Source organism: Meleagris gallopavo, chromosome 1 (assembly GCF_905368555.1).
Source record: "Meleagris gallopavo chromosome 1, MGAL_WU_HG_1.1, whole genome shotgun sequence".
NCBI classification, from domain to species: Eukaryota; Metazoa; Chordata; class Aves; order Galliformes; family Phasianidae; genus Meleagris; species Meleagris gallopavo.
The window spans coordinates 97,129,702-97,154,504 of record NC_139404.1 but is presented as its reverse complement, the minus strand read 5'-3'; the positions used below and the strand labels follow the sequence as shown (position 1 = coordinate 97,154,504).

At 35.4% G+C, this 24,803-nt stretch overlaps 1 protein-coding gene across 3 annotated transcripts in view; it reads right to left on the bottom strand.

Annotated features, from left to right (window-relative positions):
* Positions 1–218: 218 nt before the first annotated feature.
* USP25 (ubiquitin specific peptidase 25) overlaps positions 219–24,803 on the bottom strand; it is a 91,644-nt gene continuing 67,059 nt past the window's right edge. For 2 of the 3 annotated variants that reach the window (XM_085241292.1, XM_085241301.1), the window contains 11 exons: positions 20,521–20,749; positions 18,956–19,153; positions 18,229–18,368; positions 15,228–15,341; positions 13,288–13,383; positions 9,801–9,979; positions 8,856–8,934; positions 6,932–7,011; positions 2,118–2,241; positions 1,287–1,482; positions 219–816 (listed from right to left, as the gene is read on the bottom strand). In XM_085241292.1, coding sequence (XP_085097418.1) covers positions 644–816; positions 1,287–1,482; positions 2,118–2,241; positions 6,932–7,011; positions 8,856–8,934; positions 9,801–9,979; positions 13,288–13,383; positions 15,228–15,341; positions 18,229–18,368; positions 18,956–19,153; positions 20,521–20,749 — 1,608 coding nt within the window. In that variant the 3' untranslated portion in view covers positions 219–643. The remainder of the gene's footprint in view (positions 817–1,286; positions 1,483–2,117; positions 2,242–6,931; positions 7,012–8,855; positions 8,935–9,800; positions 9,980–13,287; positions 13,384–15,227; positions 15,342–18,228; positions 18,369–18,955; positions 19,154–20,520; positions 20,750–24,803) is intronic. The other variant, XM_085241298.1, reaches the window with a different exon arrangement.

The window sequence follows — 24,803 nt, the reverse complement described above, 5'->3', positions numbered from 1 at the left end:
AGAAGTATATACAGAAGAAACCCAACCAACAGTGTATAATACTGCAAGTTTTTCAGTATATTCACATACAGTAATCTCCGACTACCTTCATCCAACTATCCATAAATCCTGAAGAATCTTGTCTATAAAATTGAGTTACCCATCAATATACTGTATCTCTCCTAAAAATACCCATATTTTACACTAATATACAAGGTATCTGCTTGCAAACACAGAAGTAGCCATAAATAAAACTTTATTCTTTCATTTCATTTACAAGCTACCAAGTACCATGTATTTACACAGCACTGGACACTTAAAGTAGTTGCAGTCACAAAATGATCCAGACAGCTGTTGATAAAGTAAAGGATCTTAAGATAAAAGCAAAGTAATACTGTAACAGAGAAGTGGCAAAAAAGCAGTTTTGCCATAGTTATCAGACTTGCAAGTTGCATCAATTCTGGTTGAAACAACTGAGCGCCATGCGATTCTCAGCTTTAATTGTTTGCAGTCTGGCTAAAATTTGTACAGTCATTTCTCTTTTGCAGTTATTAAAATAAAAAAAAGTTAAAAACTATAGCAGCAACAAGCAAACCCTGTGACAGGAAGGCAAGGTTTAAGAACTAAAAAAGTTTATACAATGTGCTCAGGAAGGTTGCAGAATTTATCTTCCATCGGCTGGAGTTCGACTGAGTGACAACATGATTCGGGCATATCTTTCACACAGTTCATGTGTGGAGTAGGAGGGTAACTTTGGCGGGTCATTGAAACCTTTAATCTCTGTAGAACAATCTAGTAGTTTTGGCAGAAAATCTGTCAGCTTTTCTTGCAAGTTAGCTGCAAATGAAAGAAAAGAAAACAACCATAAGTTTTTATGTCCGCAGGTGCAATTTTCCTCTTCCTGCACCAAACTGACTCTTTTACTTTTTTTTTTTTTTAAAACAGGGATGGGAGCATGAAGAGTTTCATTTGGAATAATGCACTTTCTTCAGTAAATACTGAAGGACACATTGGTTCCTACGAAGATATTAGCACAAATACCCCTTCAAAGGGTCTATCAACATGAACGTTTTTCGTTTTGGAAAAAAAAAGTTTCCTTTAAGGACATTGTTACATATGGAAAATATTGCAGAACTTCATTATTATACATGGAAAAAACTGCTGTTCATTTAAATCTGTACAGTATTATTCAAAAGCCACGGTAATTCAAAATATTACCAAAACACAAAAGATTCAGGCTCCATTCAAGATACAAATCAAAACATTTTAAAAAATAATAAAAATCATATATTCTAATAAATACTTACGTTCCATTTCTTGTCCAAGATAGGAACACCAACGATTTCTCATATCTTCCACAGCAACAATATCTTTTTCTTCCATTTCATCCACCAGTAGTAATGGCAAACACGGGACAATAAGCTCATTCATAATGATCAGGCCATTATTTACTTCCTGATCATCTCCTGATTCAAACAGTGCTGCAGCATGTTCATTTAGTTTCTTCACGTACCACCACAAAAAAGAAATTCTTTAAGTATACAGTATTTCACATTTTACCATTCTGTTTTTGTTTGTCTTATGGCAAATCTGCAATAACAACTGAGCTTCAACATTCACAGCAATGATACATACACTCTATTAAACCATTTGATCTCATACTATTCCTCAGGCCACTTCAGTTGATACCTGCCAACTCAATATTTGTAGCTGCTCGTTCTCAAGACTGAGGTCCTACCATCTGCTCTTGCCTTTTCTTGCTATTGCTAAGAAACAGGTGACACAATCAAGGAAAAAGCTCACCATCTGCTGATACCTTTTTCTAAACATTTGCATCCCTGTCCAACTGCAATAATATTGTGAGTTCACCCACCAATAGTGTCACCGTTGCTTCTACCTAGCCCAGACATAATGGCAGTGAGCACACTACTTAGAATGATAAAGAAACTGATTACTTAAAACAAACACATTCTTTATTCTCACTACATACCTTTCTTTCTCTCACCTTTTTCTTATTGAAATCTTTGTAATTTTTAATGAAAGTCTTTTTGGTTTTTTGAAAATATGGCAACATTGTCTGATTTGTTAAAACTACATGGAAAGTACAACTTTTGCAGTATATTTCACCCTTCACTTACTAGCAAACATTCTCGTCTGTAGTGAGATATCAGCTCTTCATCATGCCCTCTGTATGGGCCTTTGGACAAGAGTTCTTTGTTATTCTGGTAAGCATAGATAAGGTAGAGCAAGGCTTCCATATAGCTGAAGCAAAGTAAAGAAACAAAGTTGTTAGATGCAAATCCAGGTAACACCGATTTCAAGTTAACTACTGTGTTATTCACAGGATATGTAATTTCACTTACTTGTTTGACTGTAAATCCAACCCTCCCCATCTATCTCTTCATAATATTGCTTTTTCTACCACGTATTTTCTTCTTTTGTATACATTAGAACAATGTATTTTATTATCAGGCTAGATAACTTGCACATGAAGTGTGATCCAAAGCTCACTGATATAAACCTATATTATTTCACCCACTTCAAAAATGTCTTTGGATTAACCTTGAATATACATGAAAGCTTATTTTTTTCCCTGCATGCATATATGTCACATTAGAATTTATCTTCTATTGCCATTACCCTGATAGCATTCTATGCCTGACCAATAAAAATTAATCTAAAAAATAAACTGTGAACTTTCAGCCTCACTAAGTTTTTTTCTGGACTAATGAAGTCTAAAGTGATGTATGATGCCACAAGAGCATTTCAAAACCAGGAGTATCTCTCTATTGGCACTTCTGTCTGTAATCTAACTGCAGATAAATAAATACATTCCTAACTGGTGAAGGATGAGCAAAAGACCTAAGAACCTAACTGTTAATAATCTAGAGATCTCATCACGCCCCATTAAATCATCTCCCCTCATGCTACTGCGTACCATTTCCAGCTAACATCTTAAATTGTTAATTCTCTGACTTGCAGAAACCCAGTCATGACAGACAGCCACTGAAAGCAGTTCAGGCAACTATCCTATAAACAAGCAGTTAGATGTGTTATTCAAACAACTAGAAAAATCTAGGGAGAGAACTTTTCTAATGGAGTATTAGAAGAACAGTATATTATACACTCCTAGTGAGAACAGAAGATCAAGGTTAGGGCATAAACTACCAACACATCAAACTACTGAAAGTGGCTAAAACTTATGTGTGAGCACACAGAGCACAGGATACATGAAAAATACATGTCAGAATTTTCCAAAGTAGACAAACTCAAGACTTACAGTAAGGCCTCCCAACAAGACAACATAAAAAGAAGGGAAAAGGTTACTTTAAATAGCGGTGGTTGCTTGAAGGTTTACTTTCAAATATAACTATTTTTTCTTGTAATCCTAAATATTTCCTACTTGAGTAATATATGACACATATACAATTGCTACTCTCTGCCTTTTTGTCCTCAAAATACAGAACTGTTTCTTCTAAAGCAAGAAGTTCTCTTCTCTATGGCCCTCTTCTCAAGTCTGACTGCTCATGAAATCTCTCCAAGCCACTAACGCAACTGACTTGACAGCAGAAACATTAATGTAGGAAGACAGTGGAAAACATGACTGCAAGAAACTGGGACTGATGGATACGAAGCCAGAGGAGCCAGACCTTCTATTCCTTTCCATTCTTGGTTCAGTTATTTGTGAGACTGCAGGCTGAATTAACAGTGTCAACAACTCAGTTGATCCAAATTAAAAACTAGTACTTGGCAGCTGCCTTATTCCCAGATCTTCTTTTCCTGCTGTGCCTGCGAGTTGTGTAATCCTTACCTGAACCAGCAATAGTGCTACCTCACAGGAAGGGAAAACATTTTACATCACTATTATTGTAAAGCCAGGCTCAAATATCTTATATATCTTGAGAATCCAAGGAATATTACTTTAGCTTAAGTTAAGCAAACAGATGCTAGCTTTTCAAATATGAAGTGCATTTAAGTTCTAGTTTGTTAAGTCTGAACTTAAAATGACACAAAGAATTATGGAGCTAACTGGGTCTAGACTTTGGAAAGCACAGGTATGTATAAATAAAATTTTAACACAGCTTACAAAAAAAAAAATTGTCAAAAGCTGAAAAATCATACTATTTTTAAAAAAAATGGAATCCAACTGCTGAGGTCTAGAGTTTGTTTGCTTTTCAGTCACTACCATGAGAATAAGCTACAAGCAAATGCCCTGCCAAGGTTCTTTACATTCACCTCATCCACAGCAGTTTCCTACTCAATAGTATAGTCAGAGAAGATATGCCTCAAAGACCCTTTACCTGCAGTGAAAAGGCCTTATCAACCACCATAAAGGATCATGAGTGAACTATGAAGGTAGGCATGACTCTGAAATCATGCCTACTTTCAGAAAAAAACTTCAGCAAAAAACATATTCCAAGTAACTTTCAGAAATACTGAGAAACTGTTGTTTCCTTTGCCTTCAAAGTACAGTCTTCCATACCCAGCACTCCAGTAACAACACCTCTAAAAATAAGCTATTAGCATGATGGAAGGAAAAAGCAAAAACATTTTTAATGTTTGCGTTTGCTCAGCACAGCACTATTAAGAAAATCAGATTCCCTGAGTAAAGGCTGTTTTTTTTGCTCCATCTAGATATTGAGTACTACAAGACATTAATTGACCTTTCAAGTAAAAAAAGTTTGTCCACTTAGGGAGATAGGTTTCTGGGGAAAAAAAACAAAACAAACAAAAAAAAAACAAAAAACATATCCTCAAAACAGTCCTGTTACTGAAGGTCATATGTGAATTATGAAAGTCCACGCTTTCATAAATATTTAAAGCTACAGTGTGATTTCACAGTTAAGGGAACACTGAAGGAAAATCAGAATAGTTGATCAGTTTAGTCTCATTTTCAGAACATGGACAGTAGCACTGCCCTCTAAGAATATAACAAGTTGTAAACCTCAATAACTACCTGAGGTGTTTGAGAACCAGTAGCTGAAACAAAGGAGCGTAAGTCAACGGATATCCAATCCTCAAGCATCCCTTAAAGCATGTTTATCTCTAATATTAGTGCCTTTGTATTAAATACCACTTGAAATACTTGTGAAATTGCCAAAGGGAATGAACACTACACCTTGTGGACGTTAGATGAATCTGATAATATCGTATATTTTTTTTTACATTTCTGACCAATATCAGAATGTACAACTGGTTATTATAGGCTTGTTTTCTAACTGGGTCACTCTAATTTTTCATATCAACATAAAAACTAATAGCCAAAACAAAAATACTGTTCAGCACAAACAGAAACCTGTTTATGATTTGTGTTTGTTTATCTCCCGCTGGCCCAAGGAGAATATATTACAGTAAGAAGTAGAATGGTGAAAACACTGTAATTTTGTGGCCAAAGCTGTCATCCTGGAATTCCAATGTTAAGGAACTAGAACTACTTCATGCTTGGAGCACACATGATGTCCAGAAGAAGCAGGATTCCTACATATCACACTGATGTCTTTTTTTTTCCTCTGTAAGGGATCCAGCAATACCAGACTGTTCTGTTGGCTTTTTTTTTTTCAATTAAGCCAGGCAGTCTTCTGACCAACTTCTGTATACAAGCTGTTTAATACTAACAAAGTGGGATGTGCCAATTTAGATTATTAGTAAACGTACTAACATTTACTTACAGTGTAGCAAACCAAAATTATGGGCTCATTGTGTTAACCACTACACAAACACATAGCTTGTTACAGAAATAAGTATGTTATTATCATTCTGTTTTGTTAGAGCTTTTTTCCTTTGGAAACATACAAGACAAGAAAGAGAATTACGAAGCAATTTGCTACACAACATACAAACAAGAAACTAAGTTTGACAGATAGATACCACAGAATGTCTTGGGTTGGAAAGGACCTTAAAAATCATCTAGTTCCAACCCCTACACCATGGCAGGGCTGCCCATGGCCCCATCCAACCTGGCCTTGAGCACCTCCAGCAATGGGGCATCCACAGCTTCTCCAGGCAGCATGTGCCAGTGCATCACCACCCTCTTGAGGAAATTTTTTTCCTAACATCTAATCCAAATCTCCCCTCTCCTATGTTAAAACCATTCCTCCTTGTCCTATCACTATCCTATCATATAAAAAGTCAGTCTCCCTCTAAGAGGCTGCAAGGAGGTCTCCACAGAGCCTTCTGTTCTCCAGGCCAAACAAGCCCAGCTTTCTCAGCCTTTCTATACAAAGGTTCTCCAGCCCTTTTCTCATCTTCATAGCCCTCCTCTGGATCCACTCCAAGAGCTCCATATATTTCTCGTGCTGGGGGCCCTTGGCACAAAGGTAGTACTCCAGATGAGGCCTCATAAGGGCAGAATATATGGGGATAATCACCTCTCCTTTCCTGTTGGCCAGCCCTCCTTTGATGCAGCCCAAGATACAGGTGTCCTTCTGAGCTTGCTCATATCAAGCTTTTCATCCACCAGAACTCCCCCATGTCTTCTCTGCACGGCTATTTTCCATGTGTTTTAATCTGTACATATATCTGGGACTGCATCAACTGAGGTGCAGAACCTTGCATATGCTGAGCCTCATTAGGCTTGTGTGGGCTCTCTTCTCAAGCTTATTCAGGTCCACATATACGTGTACATATGGTACAAGAGAAGAAAGATTCTTATGTCTGAGGAATACAGAGACCATTCAGAGTGGGAAAGGAGGAGAAAGAAAAAGAAGTGCTTGTGGGGCACTGAGAAGAGTTCGTGGTTTGATAAGGGACAAAGAAATGGAGATTAAAAGTAGGAAGTTGCAGGAAACTGATCTAGATGAGAGACTGAAGAAATTTATGAACTGAATAAATTTTAAATACAATAAGAACACATTAAACAGTTCTTAATTTTAATAATAACTTTTAACTTAATCAGTGTTACATTTTGCCTTCAAATCACTCTATCACATTTGAGTTCTATACTACCACTTACCTCTTTTTTTGGAAAAACTCCAATCCTACCATGAGAAACATGGTTGTTTCCCTGAAATTTCTATAGTCTTGATGCCATCTCTGCATATAAGAAAGGGTATATAGAATTTCATCCACAAACATGAAATACAAATATTTTACACACTTAGTGCTGAATACCCACAGTAAGTGATAAGGACTCCTATTAAGTTTGTATATTGGAAAAGTCAGTCTGAATCCCCCCTCTCTCAATGAAAATAAGATTCTTAAATTCCTACAATATTTCTAGATGAGTTTCAGATGGGATTTTTATTAAAAACATAAACAAAACACAGGAATACATTATCACTTGAACTGAAAGGAACACAAAGGGTTTTTTGGAGAACCACAGTCAGAATTACGAGAATCACTACTTTCCCAACCCCCTCAAAAACAGAGAGGCTAACAGTGTGTTTTTCTTCTTTTCATTACACACAGTTCTTTACTCAGAAAGTGAAAGAAAGCTTTTATATAGACTCAATATTAAATTTCATTTAAGAAAGACAGAAAATGCCTGAACACGCTGAATGCCCTAAATGGCTTGTATAGCTTGTTGAGTACTTGAGACTGTGGCAATTTATTTATATTGGTGCAAAACATTTATCTCGCTGCATCACCACTTTTACAAAGTGACTACTAATACGCTTTACAGGTGACTGCCCTATGAGAAAAGATTGTCTTTTTTGCAGTTGGTTAACTAGCTTTTAATCGTTCATTAATAGTTAGGTAAGGGACAACATACCATAATACATAGCCACCTACAGATTCAACACAAAACGCATGAGAAAGGTTCTATGAAATGTCAATCCTATACTGGATAATCAGTGATACAGTCTTCAGAGTAATCACCAACTATCTGCCTCAGGAAGGTGGCATGTACCTGTCAGGGAAGAAGATTCCTCCCACTCCCTCATTTAAAGCTAAGCCAGGATTGTTAATTCTACTTGTGCTATGCCTTTCAGAAAACTTAAGAAATCGAGCCTTGCACAGCCTAAAAACACAATGCTATGAGAGTTCATTCACCCTAGCCTTTGAGGGCACATTTTAATGTAGTAACATCTACTGTAGGTTCTAAACCTGGTAAACAGAAATGACAAGTAGACATTTTTTGCTCTTGTTTTTGAGGGCAAGATTACTCCCATAGTCCTCCTGTACAAGCTGTTTTGGACCTACAAACGTTACAGTGAGGTTTAAGTGGTGCACTGGAATCTGCCCAGGATATAAATAAGGCCTTTTCAGAGGCCTTAATGAACAGTATCACACAGAATTGGAACTGATGTTGTAACGACACCTACAGACTTAGCTTTAAATATGAGATGAAGTGTTTTGCTAAATATAAGTCAAACTTGTATAATGTCTGCAATTTACTCCATTCTTTTTTCAAAGTTTTTTTTTAAGTATCAAATTGAAAATGTATGGTCTTAGCAAATGAAAGAACCTAGAGAAAGATGCTAGTAAGAGAATGGGAGTGGCTACAAAAAAAGCTGGACAAAAAACACAAATGCGACCCTGAACCCTGTGACCCATTTCTCTAAACGTTTAAGGCTGGCCTTATATCCTTTTCATTCCTTCAACTCGCAGAAGTTTCCGACTAGAGAAAGCCAATTGTCTCACATGGTGTTAAATTATGAAATACTGTTAGTGATGTCAAAGCATGTTAAGGAGTATGGACAGAATCAACCTTGGCATTTATTTGTGGCTCAAGTCAAATTTGAATTTGAAACTACAGATGTGGAAAAAATGGCTTTAGATCAACTGGTCAGAGCAGCTTTCCTAGAAATAAATAATGTTTCAGGAACTAGTTTCATCTTCTCAGTGTAGGATGAACAGAAATTTGCTAAGATAAACTCAGCTTATAGATAATTATTTGAAGTTACAATTTAATTTACAGCATAAGAAATACTGACCTCATATTCCTCCATGTTTACTTCATCTGGCTTTATCATTTCAAGCTTAGCTTGAGCAACCTTCATTATGTTACGGCACCTTATAAAAAGCCACAAGAAATGATGAAAGAGAAATTTTCAAAAAATATAATCTATACAAAAACAGCAAAATCAAACATTTTAGAGTACAGCCTTATACAAAACAGCATGGAAACACTGTGAAAAATCTGCTCTCTACTAAATACTGCATAATCAGCAGAAGGCATACTTTTCTAGTACATGTGATGTACACCCATGCCATTTAAGAATTACTTCCTGTTTTATTAAGTAAACTGTTGCATTACTCTTTTTTTTTTTTTTCCCCAAATTTTAAGTTCAGATGGCTTGAAGCTCCCCAACTCTCACTTTGTGAAAGTAATATTAGAGGATTAGAACCAAAGATTTAACAGCTGTCAATAAGCAGGTGTCAGACTAACACTCTCTACCTTTCATTTTTTAATTTTGTTTTATAAGTACATGAAATTTCAAGTATAGAAGACACTGTCTTGCATTCAAATAAGTTATTCTTCTAGCCTGATGTCCCATTTTAAGAGATGTCAGGTTTTATTTTCTAGTGCTGAGCTTTAGGCCACTGAAGAAACAGAGACTTCACAGCCTTAAGTGCTCCAAAACATAGGCACAGAGAACTGTATACAATTAGGAGCAACACTAAGGGTTTTTCCTTACTTCCTAAATTAAAACCCAACTTCTTGTTTACCCTTTTTATAGAGATTTTTATAGAGATTAAAACTTTTATAAAATTATTCTTCTATGCATTTTATACTTTCAAACTATTAACAAGAAGATAAAGCCAAACGTACAAGCTGTTCTTGTTTTCTCTACATGCATATCTGAATATAAAAGCGTGTCTTTACACATTACAGAACTCACATAAGCTCAGGAAGAGAGACATGCGGATCTTATTACCTTTCATCAAAGCTAAGATTGTGATCTCCAAACTGTTCCAGTAATGTTCTCTCAATTATCTTCTTTGGTGCCTGGTTTTGGATGAAGTAAACTATTGCATGACGCAAACGGTAATCACATTCAGGTGGTGGATCTTCCTGGGCTAATTTTAGCAGTCGCGTATATTCCAACTTAATTGCCTAAATAATTTTAAAAACATACATTATTCTTCCTGGCTTTTAACTCAGACTTTTCAGACACTAGGAATAATTCATGTCCACGGCCCACTGACTACAAAAGAATTTTAACAATTCCTTACCCAACCCTTCTAACGAGTCTGAACTACAGTAAAAAAACCAGACAAATGGCAAAGCTGCTCCTGTCTCTCCCCAACTAGGGCTGCCAAAACCCCAAGTGGACCTGTACTTCAAAAGCAATCCCAGTCCTGCACTATATCACCCTGAGAGAAGGTTTATCTGGTCCCTAAAGAGGGACTTTAAGCATGTACTGTCCTAAAGCAGTGTAACAGACATTTCATTTTAAAGATTTTTCTAAAATCTCTTAAGATCAAAAAGTACCCCTAAGACATAGTTGAAATGCAAATACACAAATAAATTATAGGTAAAGTTTAATGAACACGTGAGATATTGAAAGAATAAGTCAGAATGGAAATCATTGTACAACAAAAATCAAGTTGCATAACCTCTACAGAAAATACTTCAATATGGTTAGTGTTAGCCTCCCATAAGTCAAGGACAGACTCCTCACTGAGTATTCTAGGCCAACTTTAGAACTTATAGGAAGAGCTTCCTTTGTCAGCACATTAGATTTTAAGAAATCTCATCTGTTATGTTCATTAGAAATTATCCATTGAAACTATATAGCACAAACAAGAGCAACAAGAAAAATAATTAGAAAAATGGTGACAAATCTTAATATACTCCGTAATTTCTCTCTCAAAATATGGAGGTGATCAAACCGCTGGCTAATGTTACTATCAATTTGAAACAAATAACCTAACACAGTGGCTTCACACATTAGTAGTTTCAATACCATATACAGACAAAATAAAGCTACAAACCAGGCAGAAAATGCCCTATTCAATATTATAAATCTCTTTATGCCTCTACCTGGCAATAAAATATTTCTTTACATTTAAATATTGGAAATTTGGGCTACTAAACTTCACCAAGAAACACTGTGTTTTGAGACTGAACACATGAATAGGATACTATTCATATGGACTTAAACAGAGAGTGTGTGGAGAACTTCAAAACTTAAAAGAACGTTCTGCATTCATATTCATATTTTAAAATCCTAGTGATATATATTATTATTAAAAAAGAGTTTTGGAGAACCAATGGTAATTATCAAAAGTCACACATAAGTGTTTCTATTATCTTGCATCATAAGACATTCTACCATTAGAAAACAGACACAGATAACAAAGTTATTAAAGCCTCTTTTATGAGGTTGGCACAAAATAAAAAGCTATTGCTATTTTGCATTTAATTCTTCAGAGAATTACTCAAACAGGAAAAATGCAAGAAAATCTAGATTTTCAAATACATATTCAGAAAAAAGTCAAATGTTATGCTACAGATTCATGAATTCTATATACTGAAAAGAAGAAAACTAAGCCAGTATTATTCCTTTAAACAAAATACAGGAAAAAGTATTATAAGCTTTAGGATTCTCACTAAGAACGTTATATAAAAATCTTAAGGCAAACATACTGCAAGGAACTGTGTATAAAGTTTAGAGAAGTTTGACTCATCAATAAACATCTTAGTTGCTTTGCAATATGTTAAGTCTAAACTCTGAGAGGTAAAGTAGGAATCAAACTTTGGCAGTAACAATGACTCCCATTAAATGGGCTTTACCTGCATTACACTTCAATAAGGACATCATAGAAATAAACCTCAGTCTTTTGTAAACACTTGTTATAAAAAGCAAACACAAGAACAAAACCAGAGCATAGCAGTACAGAAATATCACAAAATCTTTCTGATAGTAATTGTAAGGAATAGGTTTTCACCTACAACATTTCAAAATATTAAACCTGGTACTAAGTAGAATCACTTCATCTGCAAACATCCAGACTAATGTATTACTAAAAATGCAGCATGTTTCAGCAGTGCTAAGTTGCTTTGAACAGGATTCAGCAGAAAATGAGTAAGCAGACTTCTACTCTCCAACAACTTAGTTTAGTTTTAAAAACACTTTCTCAAAGACAAATTTTGCCCCCAGCCTCCACACTTCCACTGAGGTTTTCATCAGGAAGCTTTCATCATCAAAACACACCTCACATTAAAATAAGTAAATAAATCAGTGTAATTAACCTTTCCAAAAAATGTCTGGTTTGATAAGATGAGCATGGGTTTTTTGTTTTGTTTTTCAATTAAAACAGCTTGTCATTAAGTGAGAAATTTAAAAACACAGCACTGAATCCCAAACAAAACCCATTTCTTTAAATAAAAGCTATGGCAGTTGTCTCTTTGATGCCTGATGGTGGGCATGTTTAACAGAGACAAATGCAACATGGTCATAACACTTCACAAAATATCCATTTAAAAAAAAAAAAAAAAAAACAACACAAAAAAAATTAAAAACAAACAAACAAACATGAGATATAAATTCTTCCATAGCAAAGGATTATAGAGGTGGTTTGAGTTTTTTTTTTTTTAATTTGTTTTGGCCTTTTTTAGGAGGGAGTTTCAGTATAACTGTACTGTAAAAATTCAATAGGAAAAAGAATGTTACTCAAGGACAGGCAAGAAACTTTTTCCTCTCCTCCAGCAGATAAAAATAAACATCATATTTGAGAGGATTCTACAACATGTCAAAGTAATTCCCTTTTTATATTCTTAAAACTCAAAAAATTACAAGCTAAAATGTTCAGAAGTTTGTGTATTTAATAAAACTAATGCATCTTCTAATCTATTTAGTGTGTAGACTAACAAACACAATGAGCGTAACATCCAATTCCCAGTAATAAAACTCTGCATAAATAAACCGTCTTGACATCAACGCCGTTAAACAAAAGAAAATGATTTTGATCTACTAAAAAATCTTTTAAGGACAAAACAAGAACATTTCTCTGAAATAAACAAGTGACTAAACACTGGTATGCCTCGGTGAAAACACTGAAGTCCCAAACAGTCTAGTGAAGACACACTTTTTGTTATGAACAGGGGAAAAAAATAAATATTCTTATTGATTACCCACATGGGTTTCTTGCTACTTGTGGCTATTATTAAGAAGTAAAATAGAAAAAGATATTTAAGTTATTGAATTCAAGGCAGCACATTGCTAAATCAAGATGGAAATAGCTACAGATATTTCTCCCTAGCAGAGATTATAATTTAGTAATATTTAAATGGAAGACTGATGCCATAGAAGAATACTTATATATGCTGGAACAGTCTTAATATGCATCAAAGGGTGAAGGAAAAAGGTATATCTAACAAAAAAAAGTCAGAGAAAAAATTGAAAATGTTAGTTGTACCTTAAAGAACCCTGCTTCTGGCCCACACCTGTCATAAACATTCCTGGCTTTACCTATAGCCATGATAATACCTTGCATGTTCGGGGTCAGCATGACCTGCCATAAGGGATTTAAGGTAGAAGTTTGGAATGATTAATATTTTAAGTTTTAAATTCAATATGCTTTTAGTCTCATGCAAGATAAAAAAGCAACTTAATGCATGCATACACTGAAATGGCACGTTTCAATACAAAAACCGTTGTGCGTGTTTTGCAAATCAATCACGGCATGTGTATATATTTTTACTGCAAAACATATGACTTAAAGGAAGCTTAGCAAAAACTGAACAAGTGTGTCAAATACAATTTGAAAAGTACACGGTTAAAACTTCCAAGGAAAAGAGCATGCACTGGTTCAGCATTAGTATCCATCAGGAATTTTGTACTGAATGAGTGCTATCACATGGCCACCAAAGGATAAAATAAACTGTTTCAGATAATCATCCAATCACACTTCATATATACTAGACACAAACCGAATGAACTACACTTTATGTATTGCATACGTATTTCAACATCAAAGTAAACAGACTCACTGCTACAATCACTATTGGTTCCAGAAGCATTTCCAGACAAATTTTTAAAATAAAAACCAAAACATTTAACAAACACAAAACCAAACATAACACACTCATCTTACAGCTACTCACATCAGATAAGCACAAACAATATGATACCTGCAGGATACTCAGACAGGCCTTTACTCTTTGATATCTGTGAGCAAGGAAAAACTCTCCCTCCTTCCCTGCCCACAGTCTAGCTAACACAACTGGCACAGCAACAAAAGCTGGCCTTCAAGATGAGAAGATGAAGAGCCCTAAACCCCCCAGAAGAGTTTCCCCACACATAAGAACAGCATTAAAAAAGCAAATATGCTTACAAAAGAAACAGTAACATTATGCAGAAAGTTAGCATCTCTGGAAAAAGAATGGCATGTGGACAAGAGTGCCTCAAAAATGAAAAAAGGCACGTCTTTAAAGGTGGAGACTGCACATTTGTGAGAAGAGTAACTCAGTGCGAGGATGGCATTCAAATCATTTTATCCCCCATCCCCCACTCTTAGTTGCAATTGCTGATAATTATGGGACAGAACTTCCCGAAATATCCTTTTATGCAGCAAAGCAAAAGCTTCTCACAGCCCACCAATAACACATGCCCAGATAGCTAAGAATATGGGCCGCATCAACTCTAACCACAAACCAAAACAAACACGGAATACGCAGTGTTAAGGCAGAACTGACCCTGGCAGTGCTGCTTTCTGTTGTTAAAGTAGGCCAGAAGAAAGTACTGTCTCCTGCAATAATGCGACTCTATCATCTGTTCCTCAAATAGTATCAGAGACACTTACCCCTCTGGGTCTGATTTGCAAAATTCCAACAACAATTTACTTTTTTAAGCTTGGGAAAAAAGTCACTTCCAGCAGTCATATCAATTTCAGGTTATTTACCTGATAATTAAATCCTGAAAGTCTAAGAAGCTTAACACTGGCAAATAAAAGATTGGACTTGAACATTACCTTTATTAGACTGACAAGAAAGCACAAACATTAAAAACACCACTCTCTACCCTTATATTTTTAAAATAATGCAGTGGTCCACAGGCTACCACTAGCATTTCAAGGACTATCTGGCCTAGCACAAACATTCAACTTCCACAGCTAAAAAGACAAATATACCTCCAGTGTACACAGCACCATGCAAAGCGTGCCCAATTAGAGTAGCTAGTGCTTTCCTTTCATACTTCATTACAAATTAAGACATCGCTACAGTTACAAATCGTTAAGCATATAGTTATGCACAAATTTGTTAGGTGTCATGATGTGCAAACATGCCAAAAATTCTCATCAGGCAGCACAAGAAAGCACCAAGTAGGAGCGGTGCACACAATTGCAATCAAATGTACCTCATCATCATAACCCCCCTCCTCTGACTCAATCACAAAAGTCCCTACATCAGGAATCGCCACCTCTACAACTCGCTGGTTAGGAGCTGGTTGAGCTGAGGCATTATGAGAGCTCTGCAGAAGAAAATCATGATCAGTATGTGTGTTGGGAGGGGGAATCACACAGCAGAGAAAATCACAGAGACACAAACTAACAGGCTGATCAAATAAAATGAAATGCACTTTTGAAGTGCATTTCTGACAAAATGATAAATGTATATTCTCTAGTTACTTACAGTTTACTTTATGTAGCACATTTTACAATTAAAATAGAATTATTTAAAAAAATATTTTTTTCCTTTATTCACTAATTACATCTTCATAGGCTAGATGCCACTATTGCAGCTCTGCAGCAACAGATTCAAAGCATTATTTTAGAAGGATACCACCATTTCTTTTCATATTGTCATATCCTCTACCAAAAATTACTAAATATAACCGAGGTATCTGAAGAATTCATGTTAAGAAATGGCAAAAAGTCAAAGGCTAACATTTTCTGATGCACTGGAAAAAAACACAAAAAGCCTCTAGCAATTAAGGTATTAGAAAGAATATATAAAGGTGTGTTACACTCAACAGGCCTGTTTTTTAGAGAAATAACTGCACAGAGATCCAAAGGAAGATCATGTTAGTCACTGAAATTCTTCTGTTAACATAAGCTTGTAAACAACGGAGATGATTTCAGCTACTGCATTCTATCATTTTATGATCGCCAGTTTACAGCACTTGCAGCACTTCGACTCTAATCTAAGCAATCACAGAGTGCAGAAAGAATTCTGTGCTGCTGTTCTACAGCAATCACAATAGCTTTATTTTCTAAGAAAAATTCCAGAAACACAACAGTATCCATTTACACCCAGCACTGTAGAAATATAAAGGAAGACTGCAGAGAAACAAATAAATAGAAAGAACAAAGGGCAGAAAATGGACACAAATGATAATGTGACAAGTAACCAATAATTTTGTTTGTTGTATGTTCTGATGTTGTTTTTCCTTTTTCTAAAATGGACAAACAAAAAGTGGAGGAAAGGGATATGTGACTGCACACCAGAATGAAGATGAAAGCAGAACAACTAAAGAATATGATGATACACTCCAAAGGAAGCATAGTTCTATCTAATCTAAATTCAGATTACAGAGGGTAGATCTCATCAAATAATAGAGGTGCCTCAGATTACCTAGGAAGCAGCTTTATATTTTAACAGCATAAAGACTCTATAAATAAGAGAGTTTGTGGGATTTTGGTTTGGTTTTGGTTCGTTGGGTTTGTTTTGTTGGTTGTTTTATTGTAGGTGTTTTTTCTTTTTTTTTTTTTTTTTCTTTTTGCCTTTAAAGAACCATTCCCTTTGTTGCAGAACAAGGCAGTAGAAATCAGAATAACCGGGATAAGTAGGCCTATATCTGCCTCACTTAGCGGTTTCCCAGCCACTATCTTGCAAAGATCTAAGGCAATGATTGTATACAACATTTAGCCTGAACAGAAAAAGTTGATACATGGAATCAGGTTTCTAAGATTCCTCCAAATCCCACCAGAAGGATACCCAGAGACCCTAGAAAGAGGATAGCATCAGGCAAGATGTTTTATCCCAACCTGGATATCTGCATGGCTACCCCCTCAGAGGTCATTCATACTACCACAGGGGGGTAAGTATGAGAGGTATTAACATAAGAGGTAACTCATATTAAGCAGGCTCCCACTTAGCTGGTCTCTGCTCTGAGAACTCAACAAAGCCAAGTATGCAGTAGCTTAAATTATTAGTGGTAGAGTACATCTTAATATATGATTAATTTCCCTGCTGGTTTTGATTTTGATTTAGCAGAGAAAGCATGCTCCTTTGCTCTCCTCACACCACAGGAAAAAGGGATAAAATACATTTCAAGTAGAAAAGTTAACAAGTTGTCACATAATTTTCAACAGCTTTAAAAAGATTTTCCTGCTGGCCCCAAAGCTATCTGGGCCCAGACTGCTTTTGTTTAAAGAGAATTTGTACCAGAATTTAGGAAATATATTTGAAATTTTGAGCATATCTAAATTGTTTGTATTGCTCCATATCACTATTTGTTACTAGCTGTGTCCAAAGAAGCCATACTGTACATTTTGCATGTCTCATTCAGTGGCATATGGTTCCAAGTCAGACAAATATATTACTTTAAAAGATGTATTTTTTTTTGCAAATATATTGGCTATTCATATAGAGAAGCAAGACACACTTGCTGAAAGAAAGAACTTAAATGTTAGTTTCTCTAGCAGTTCACGAAGCCATTAATTTCCAATTTTCAATCAGTATTTATTCAGATATGAAAACAGTATCACCCAACAGTAATTCTTATTAGTATTATAATATATGCATCTGTTTAATCACAAAGCAAATCAGAAAGTTAATTTTCATAAACTTGTGAATTTGCACTAAAACTACAGAATACTGCTGAACTGACAGTTTTATCATATTACAAATTTTTCTGACCATTTTTGAGCTTTCTTCCATAAATATAATATTCAGAAAAAAACTCTATTTGAGAGCTATTTTAAATTCCATAGCTCTTTTAAGATAACTCACATTCTCAAATTACTCTGGTAAAAATCAATGTTTAAAACAGCATTTCTCAAGTCGTTTATATGGAACATCAATGTTAACTTCTCAAAATAAATTGAACCACCTAACATTTTGAAAAGAGTTTGATGGTGGGGCACAAATATGATTGTCATCTGAGCAATATAGAGCACTCTCAGCAAGTACTTCAATCACAGAGAGTACATCTACTTACAGTATTTTACTTCTATGTTCATTGACATAGTATACACTTTCTGGATGGACTTGTAGTGTTCAAGAGGCCCTGAAGAACAAATACGTTTTTGCTCATTTTTGTTTTTCCTCCCTTTCCCCTCACCTTTGAGCAGCTATTATCCTTTGCACTTGCAAAATAAAAGGAAGAGTTACTTCAAGCTTAAAAGTATCCTCACCGTATCCATTATAGCTTCTGGACTTCTATCTTCTTGTTCAGCTAAAGCTTTATTGATCGCTTGTACAGAATCTTCTTTTAAGTGCTTTGAAAGATCAGTTCTTGATGGCTGTTCTAAATATTCTGGTTCTCCTGCTTGAACTTAGTGACAGAAACAAGATAATTCCATATGTTAACAGAAGCATGAACTCTAAATTCAGCAGTTTTATTTGGATCATCATAGATAAGGTAACCCACACAGAAGATGCAGGGTAGGTCACATCATTCACAAATCCAACATTTCGTCAGTCTGTGTCATGACATTTTGAACATTTTCATATAAATTGCCTCACAATTTTACATTAGGAACAAATACACCTGTACTGACTAGAAATCCATTAAGGCTTGATTAAGGGGTGTTCAATCATGTTAGGACAACTGAGAAAATAAATGAGGATCTATACAGATTTTAGTAGTACACTAAATGATCTGCAGACAACTGACTTCCAGATATATTTTCACTTTGCAAAATAATCACGAAATAAAAAATAAGCACAAAACCGGGAGAGAAAAGGTGAAATAAGATAAAGAAATAGAAGACAAAAAAAAAAAAAAGAAAAAAAAAACAGATTAAAATTCAGTTACCTTGGTCAAGTAAATAATTAAAATTCAGGATTACACAAATTAGTACTTCTTCCCTTTTTAAGCAGCTAAACCATTTATATGCAAACCAATGATTTTTCATTCACCTGGAGCAGGTGAGGGTGCTGGAGCTCTGGGAATCTGAGATAGCAATTTTTCCTGCTGTGCTTTCTGAGCAAGTTCTGCATCCCATTCTTCAAGTTCTTTTTCAAAACGTTTATTGTCTTCCTTAACATAATCCCTTAGATCAGAAGGCAGTGTGTCCATTCCTACAAGTACCTGCCCCGTTTCTTTGTTGAACTCCTCTGTAGTAAAATACAAATTATATTTCAGACAAAAAATCAGGAGAAGAAAATATATGTTAAATTTTCTCATGTGAATTACTTAAAGCATGTAATACTACATCAAATCTCCCAAACTGTCTTAATTTTTCTTAATATCTATTGGGCACTCTTCTGCTAATAGAGCATATTGTTATTGCTCTTTCAATCTTTGGACAAATTCTTAGGCATCATCAGATCATTACTACTTTGAACAATAAGCCTTCTGGACCTCCAGAGGTCCTTTTTCAATCCCTATGATTCTGTGACTTATATCAGGTACTGGAGGATTAATCAGCTTTAACTGTTCCCCCAGCAAACCCGCCTCCAAATTACTACAGAGGTCATAAACCTGATAGCTGCAAGTCTACTATTAACCTGGCGGCATAGAAACATCAAGGTTATTATCAGTTTTCATTTAAAAATTGAACAAATGCACATTCTAGCTTTTAACTCCATGAATGATCTCGAACATGAGGTTTTCAGTCATCTGTTATTGAGAGTGAGAAAGCACTGTAACAGGCTGCCCAGAGAAATTTTGAATGCCCCATCCCTGGAGGCGCTTAAGACCAGGTTGGATGGGTCCCTGGGCAATCTGATCTAGTACTTGATTTAGCGGCTGGCAACTCTGCCTGTGTTAGGGAGGCTGGAACTTGATGATCCTTGAGGTCCCTTCCAACCCAAGCAACTCTATGATTCATTCTACAGTTCTATGAATCTGTCCATTTTCAGTCAGATCCCTAACAAATGTTAACAGGGCCTATAAACGTCATACTAAGGGCCTTTCCACTCCCTCCCAGTATTTTCACAAGAGCCTTATAATCACGTATAATTATATATTATAACCTGAAAAGAGAAAAATCAAAATCCATACATTTCTTTAGTTTAACATATGGTTGGTAGGTCTATAGAGGGATATATTTCAATACTCTGCAAAAAGTGTCATGTTTCCACTCTCCCATAAAGTTCATGCGAGTCCCAAAGCTTACAAAGAAAAGATGATTTTAATGTCAAGGTCACTTTGCATTTCCTTATTACTGTTCTACACTTCAGGAGATAACACCTCCAAAACACTGAGCATATGATGATCCAAAATCTTCAGAAGTTAGCAAACTTAGTTAATTTTGCTCTTTTCATAATACAGAAACATTGCAATTATCTCTATTAATTTGAAAGTTGAAAATAAATTATTTAATCTATAGAAGCAATTTCACTGACAACTGTGACTATAAATTGAATTTTCAATAATTTTTAAAGCCATTTCAAAGATCTGGAAATCCACCAGAAAAACACTCTTCTTATAAATGCATTCAGTAACTCTATATCATGCTGAAAACATAAACATATGTTACCTTCTATCAAGTACTGTTCCTTATCATTGATATACATCAAACAGTATGCACTGGCATTCCTGTAACCACCAAAAGAGTCCCGTTCCAACTCTTCCCAAGTTGACTTTGTCACAGAAATGTCATTGTACTTCATCCATCTGTTCTGATGGTGGTCATAAATATATGCCCAGTAATGTCCTGCATTGGCTTGACCTTCATGAACCAACACAGCATGCAATCTATAAGGAACCTAAGAAACAAACAAAATATCATTAAACTCTCCTTGTCAGCATTTTGTTCTGACTATCCACCAATAATAATTGCTACATTAAAAGTAACAAAAATAAAGAGGATCAAAATATGACAGAGAAAAACCAAAAAGCTAAAATCAGCAAACCATTATGCAAAATAACTTTGAATTATTTAAGTTACCATTATGAGCTAAAAGAGATCTTAAGTACACAAATAAGCCTGCAGAAGAAATGTCTGCTCTGCTATCTTTACTGCAAGATAACCTCTTCTGTTAATTTCTTAAATATTTGTACTGTTTTTGTATCTCCAGAAAAAGACTAAATATGTCAGTCTTGGGCATATACACTTTGTTCCAGTTCTGACCCAATAACTTTATACTAAATTTTGTAAGATATATGTAAACTCAGGTAATAAACTTCATGCTTTCTATGTGCTATAAAGTGATTTTATTTAAAGGATTAACTGGGACTTTCAGTAATTTCATTTCCAAAGAGTAAAATTCTTCCAGTGAAAATTACAACTGTTCTTCTAGTATGTCAAATGTATCATTACAGCATTGCAAAGAGAAGGCTGGAACACATAAAGAGGTCCTCCCTTTATCCTCCTGGAAGGAAGATAATTTTTTGAACCAGTGTAAAAAGTATCACATGTTACACGTGCTCATTGACAAGCAAGAGAAATGAAATACTCAGCTCCTACTTAAGTCATTGGAAATTGGAAGAACAGAATGCTTCTTTACTTAGAAACATTTTAAAAGTATCTTAGTGATTGGCCTGTTTTAACCTCCTGAAACAGTACATGCAACATAATAGAAAAAACTAATCTTCCCTGCTATGCTCAGCGTGCCTGAATGATAGCAGCTTATCTAGGATGAAAAACCTGACAACTTTTACTGCAGTAAAAGTCTGTACTTTGGATAAACCAGCTACTTAAAAAGCTGTAGTAATTTATTTTTTTTAATTTCATTTAAGCACCAAAGTAATCAGTAAAGCATAAATACACATCCAACTATGACTTAAACTCCCTGAAGTTATTTTTAACCTCATTATTCTCTTTCAGACTATATGGAAATGCTGAAGATTTTGCAACCGCCTTTGAACTGTAAAGCTGGCTGACTGCACTGCAGCTGAAGTCAAACAGACTGTCATCCCAGAGACCAAACCGCACTGTAAATCTCTCAAACCCAAGAAGAAATTCAAACAAGTCCTTAAATCTGAATGGGGTGGGGGAGGGGTTTAACATCTAATCAAAACCACATGAAAGTTTTCTTAAAGAGATTGCAAGTCCGTGCACATGCATATAAATATACGCAGATCTTGATTAAAAATGGTAAACCAAGTCTCTTGAGACTTCAATGATAAAATTTCCTCATTATAAAACAGAGCAGTACAATCCTGGGTGAATTTAAATCCTTTTACTTTCCTCCAGCTCTGGAGGGCTGCCTGGCAGTCATCCACGCTCAGTTTCCAGGTGTATGCCCCCCAAAAGTCAATGACTGAGGGACAAGCGAGTTTGATACACACAGGCATCTCTTACAATATGCCATATACCAATGACAATTAAAGGCCGAGGGCAACAGACCAAATAAACAGTCTGCATTAAGCTTCATAGCTTACACTTACTACTTACGAAACAGAAATGGAAACTTCAATACCCTCTTCATATGCAGTTACAGAACAGATACATCAGGGCAACAAAACAAAACAAAAAGAACATACCGCAAACCAAAATAGCAGCCTGATGGAAAAAATTATGAAAATCAGGATGGCATCCTTGCAATGCTAACAATACGACTGACATGAAGAACACTTCACAGTGTGCATCACTGGCCAGCTTATTATTTTAAGAAGAGTAGGAGGATTAGAAACAATACATTCTTAGACGAACAACATTTTCAAATGGTACTTGTGACATCTTTGACTGTATGACTTTATGTGATCCAGTTGACAGTGAACTTGTATGTTACATGTCTGAATGGCAAAACCAGCGTAAGGGGATAAAGCTACCAGTCTCAGCATCTTCAATCAATAGTCACTATAGCAAACCTCTTCACCATCACAAGCCAACTTGGGTGTATTTTTCCCTTTTTGGTTTCTACGTTATCAACTTAGAAAACAGAGGGGAACATTCCTTCTTTAAGACATGCACAGTAACCTATCATACAGGTTATTGCTAAAGTCATTTGTGGTATCAGGGTAACAACCACTGATGTCAACTCTGCTCTTTAAATACAACAGAGTTCTTTGAACCGTAAGAGGGAAAAGAAGCTATGAAGCTTTCTTAGTACAAATTGAGACTAGATGTTGCTTCTCCAGCACCAGCTGGCACCTTATTTTCTCTCACAGCACATTCATGGAAGGAAGAAAACAAAAGGGGAATGAAATAAGCAGTTGATAGAGTCTATCCATTCAGGAGGATGAAGCAAAGTATGGAATTTATGTCACAAAGGGAATATTTAGCTACTGAACCTGTCTGAAATCACAAACTGGAAGTGAAGGTTACTCTTCTGTAGCTCAACTTTTTCATTTGTATGGGTACTTTGGCACAACAGCAAAGAATTGAGTGCATATAGTAGTCTCCTTTCCTTTGACTCACTGTATATCTGACCAACAGGACAGCTTAATATTCTTCCATTCCCTTGGAGAATATTTGCAGTATTGATCTTTTCCTCTAAATAACACAATTACAGGAAGTAAGAGCTTTTATTTTTGAGTCAATAAGGTCTGGAAACACAAAACTAGACTTTTTAAGGAACGTATTTCTATTTGCAGAATAAATAATAGAGCATACATGAACTTTTTAAGAAGCTCCTTATTTTCTCCTCATGTTTTCCTTCTATTCTAAAGAAACTACAGATGTCCAGAGTCTCTTTTAAAAAAATGTCCCCTAACAATCACTTAGCAACATACATTGTTGCTTTCAGGTGCGGCACAGAAACATTCTCTGCAGAACTACATCTTCCTCTATTTCTGGAATTTTCTTTCAAAATAAAATAAAATAAAATAAAATCTACAATTATGTACTAGGAAAAAGTGTTTTACTAAACAATCTAATTTTTCCAGTGTAATGACTGCTGATGTATCCTTGTTATAGGATGAAATGTGTTTCCTCTTATGAAAACATGAGCCAACAAAGGCTATCTATTTGGGCATGAAAACAACAAATTTCTTCATTTTAGTGTTAGATTACATAGACTGTAGCCTTCCTGTCACAAGTATTACTAAAAAATAAAAAGCCTGCCAGTAATAAGATTAAAGAAAGCCAGAAAAGAGTCTGCCTGAAAATCTTAGCAGCAGAGTTCAGCTGCCACATACAAGCTGTGTACAAAATGAAAACGTAGCTCAGGAAAAATAAGATGAACAGATCTAACTTGGAAGGACAACAGTTCTTGCTACTAACAGAAAGTAGCACAGGAAGTAAGCTTTACCCTTAAACATGTTTAAGAGAGTGAACATGAACATGTGAATATGAGAAATACTACAGGAGCCACAATTCCAGAGTAAAGCATTCTAAAATTGCTATTTTGGTTACAGAGCAGAAGAATTGCCCTAAAATTCTCCTTAGATTAACAAAACGGACAAAGGAAAACCAAAACACTAAAAAACAAAAAGAGTCACGTTGGCATTAACTTAATTATTATTGTAACTACTTTATTAACTAAAAGCAGAAGCTGTAAGTTCCCAGATCTCAGTATAGAAGTTGCAATTTGCAATGGCAGTAAACATTGAGTATAAAGCATAAGAAAATAATAGTTTTGTCACCATAAAGAAATTACTCTACCTAGCAATCAGGTTGAATTAGGGTGAGAAAATTCTACTGTTGTATGAAAACTAAAGTCAGTCAAAAGACCTGATGGAACCTATTTTGGTTTTTCGTCACAAAGTTGCTAAAACTTACATACATCATGTTATATGCACCTCATGTCACGTGTAAAATTCCGTAATGGTCTCTTTCATCTGGCTGTGCATAATTAGGAAGCTTGCAAAACCCATTTTGATTTTCCATGAAATTTCTCAAGCCACTGTATGTAATAGTTGTATGACAGTGACAAA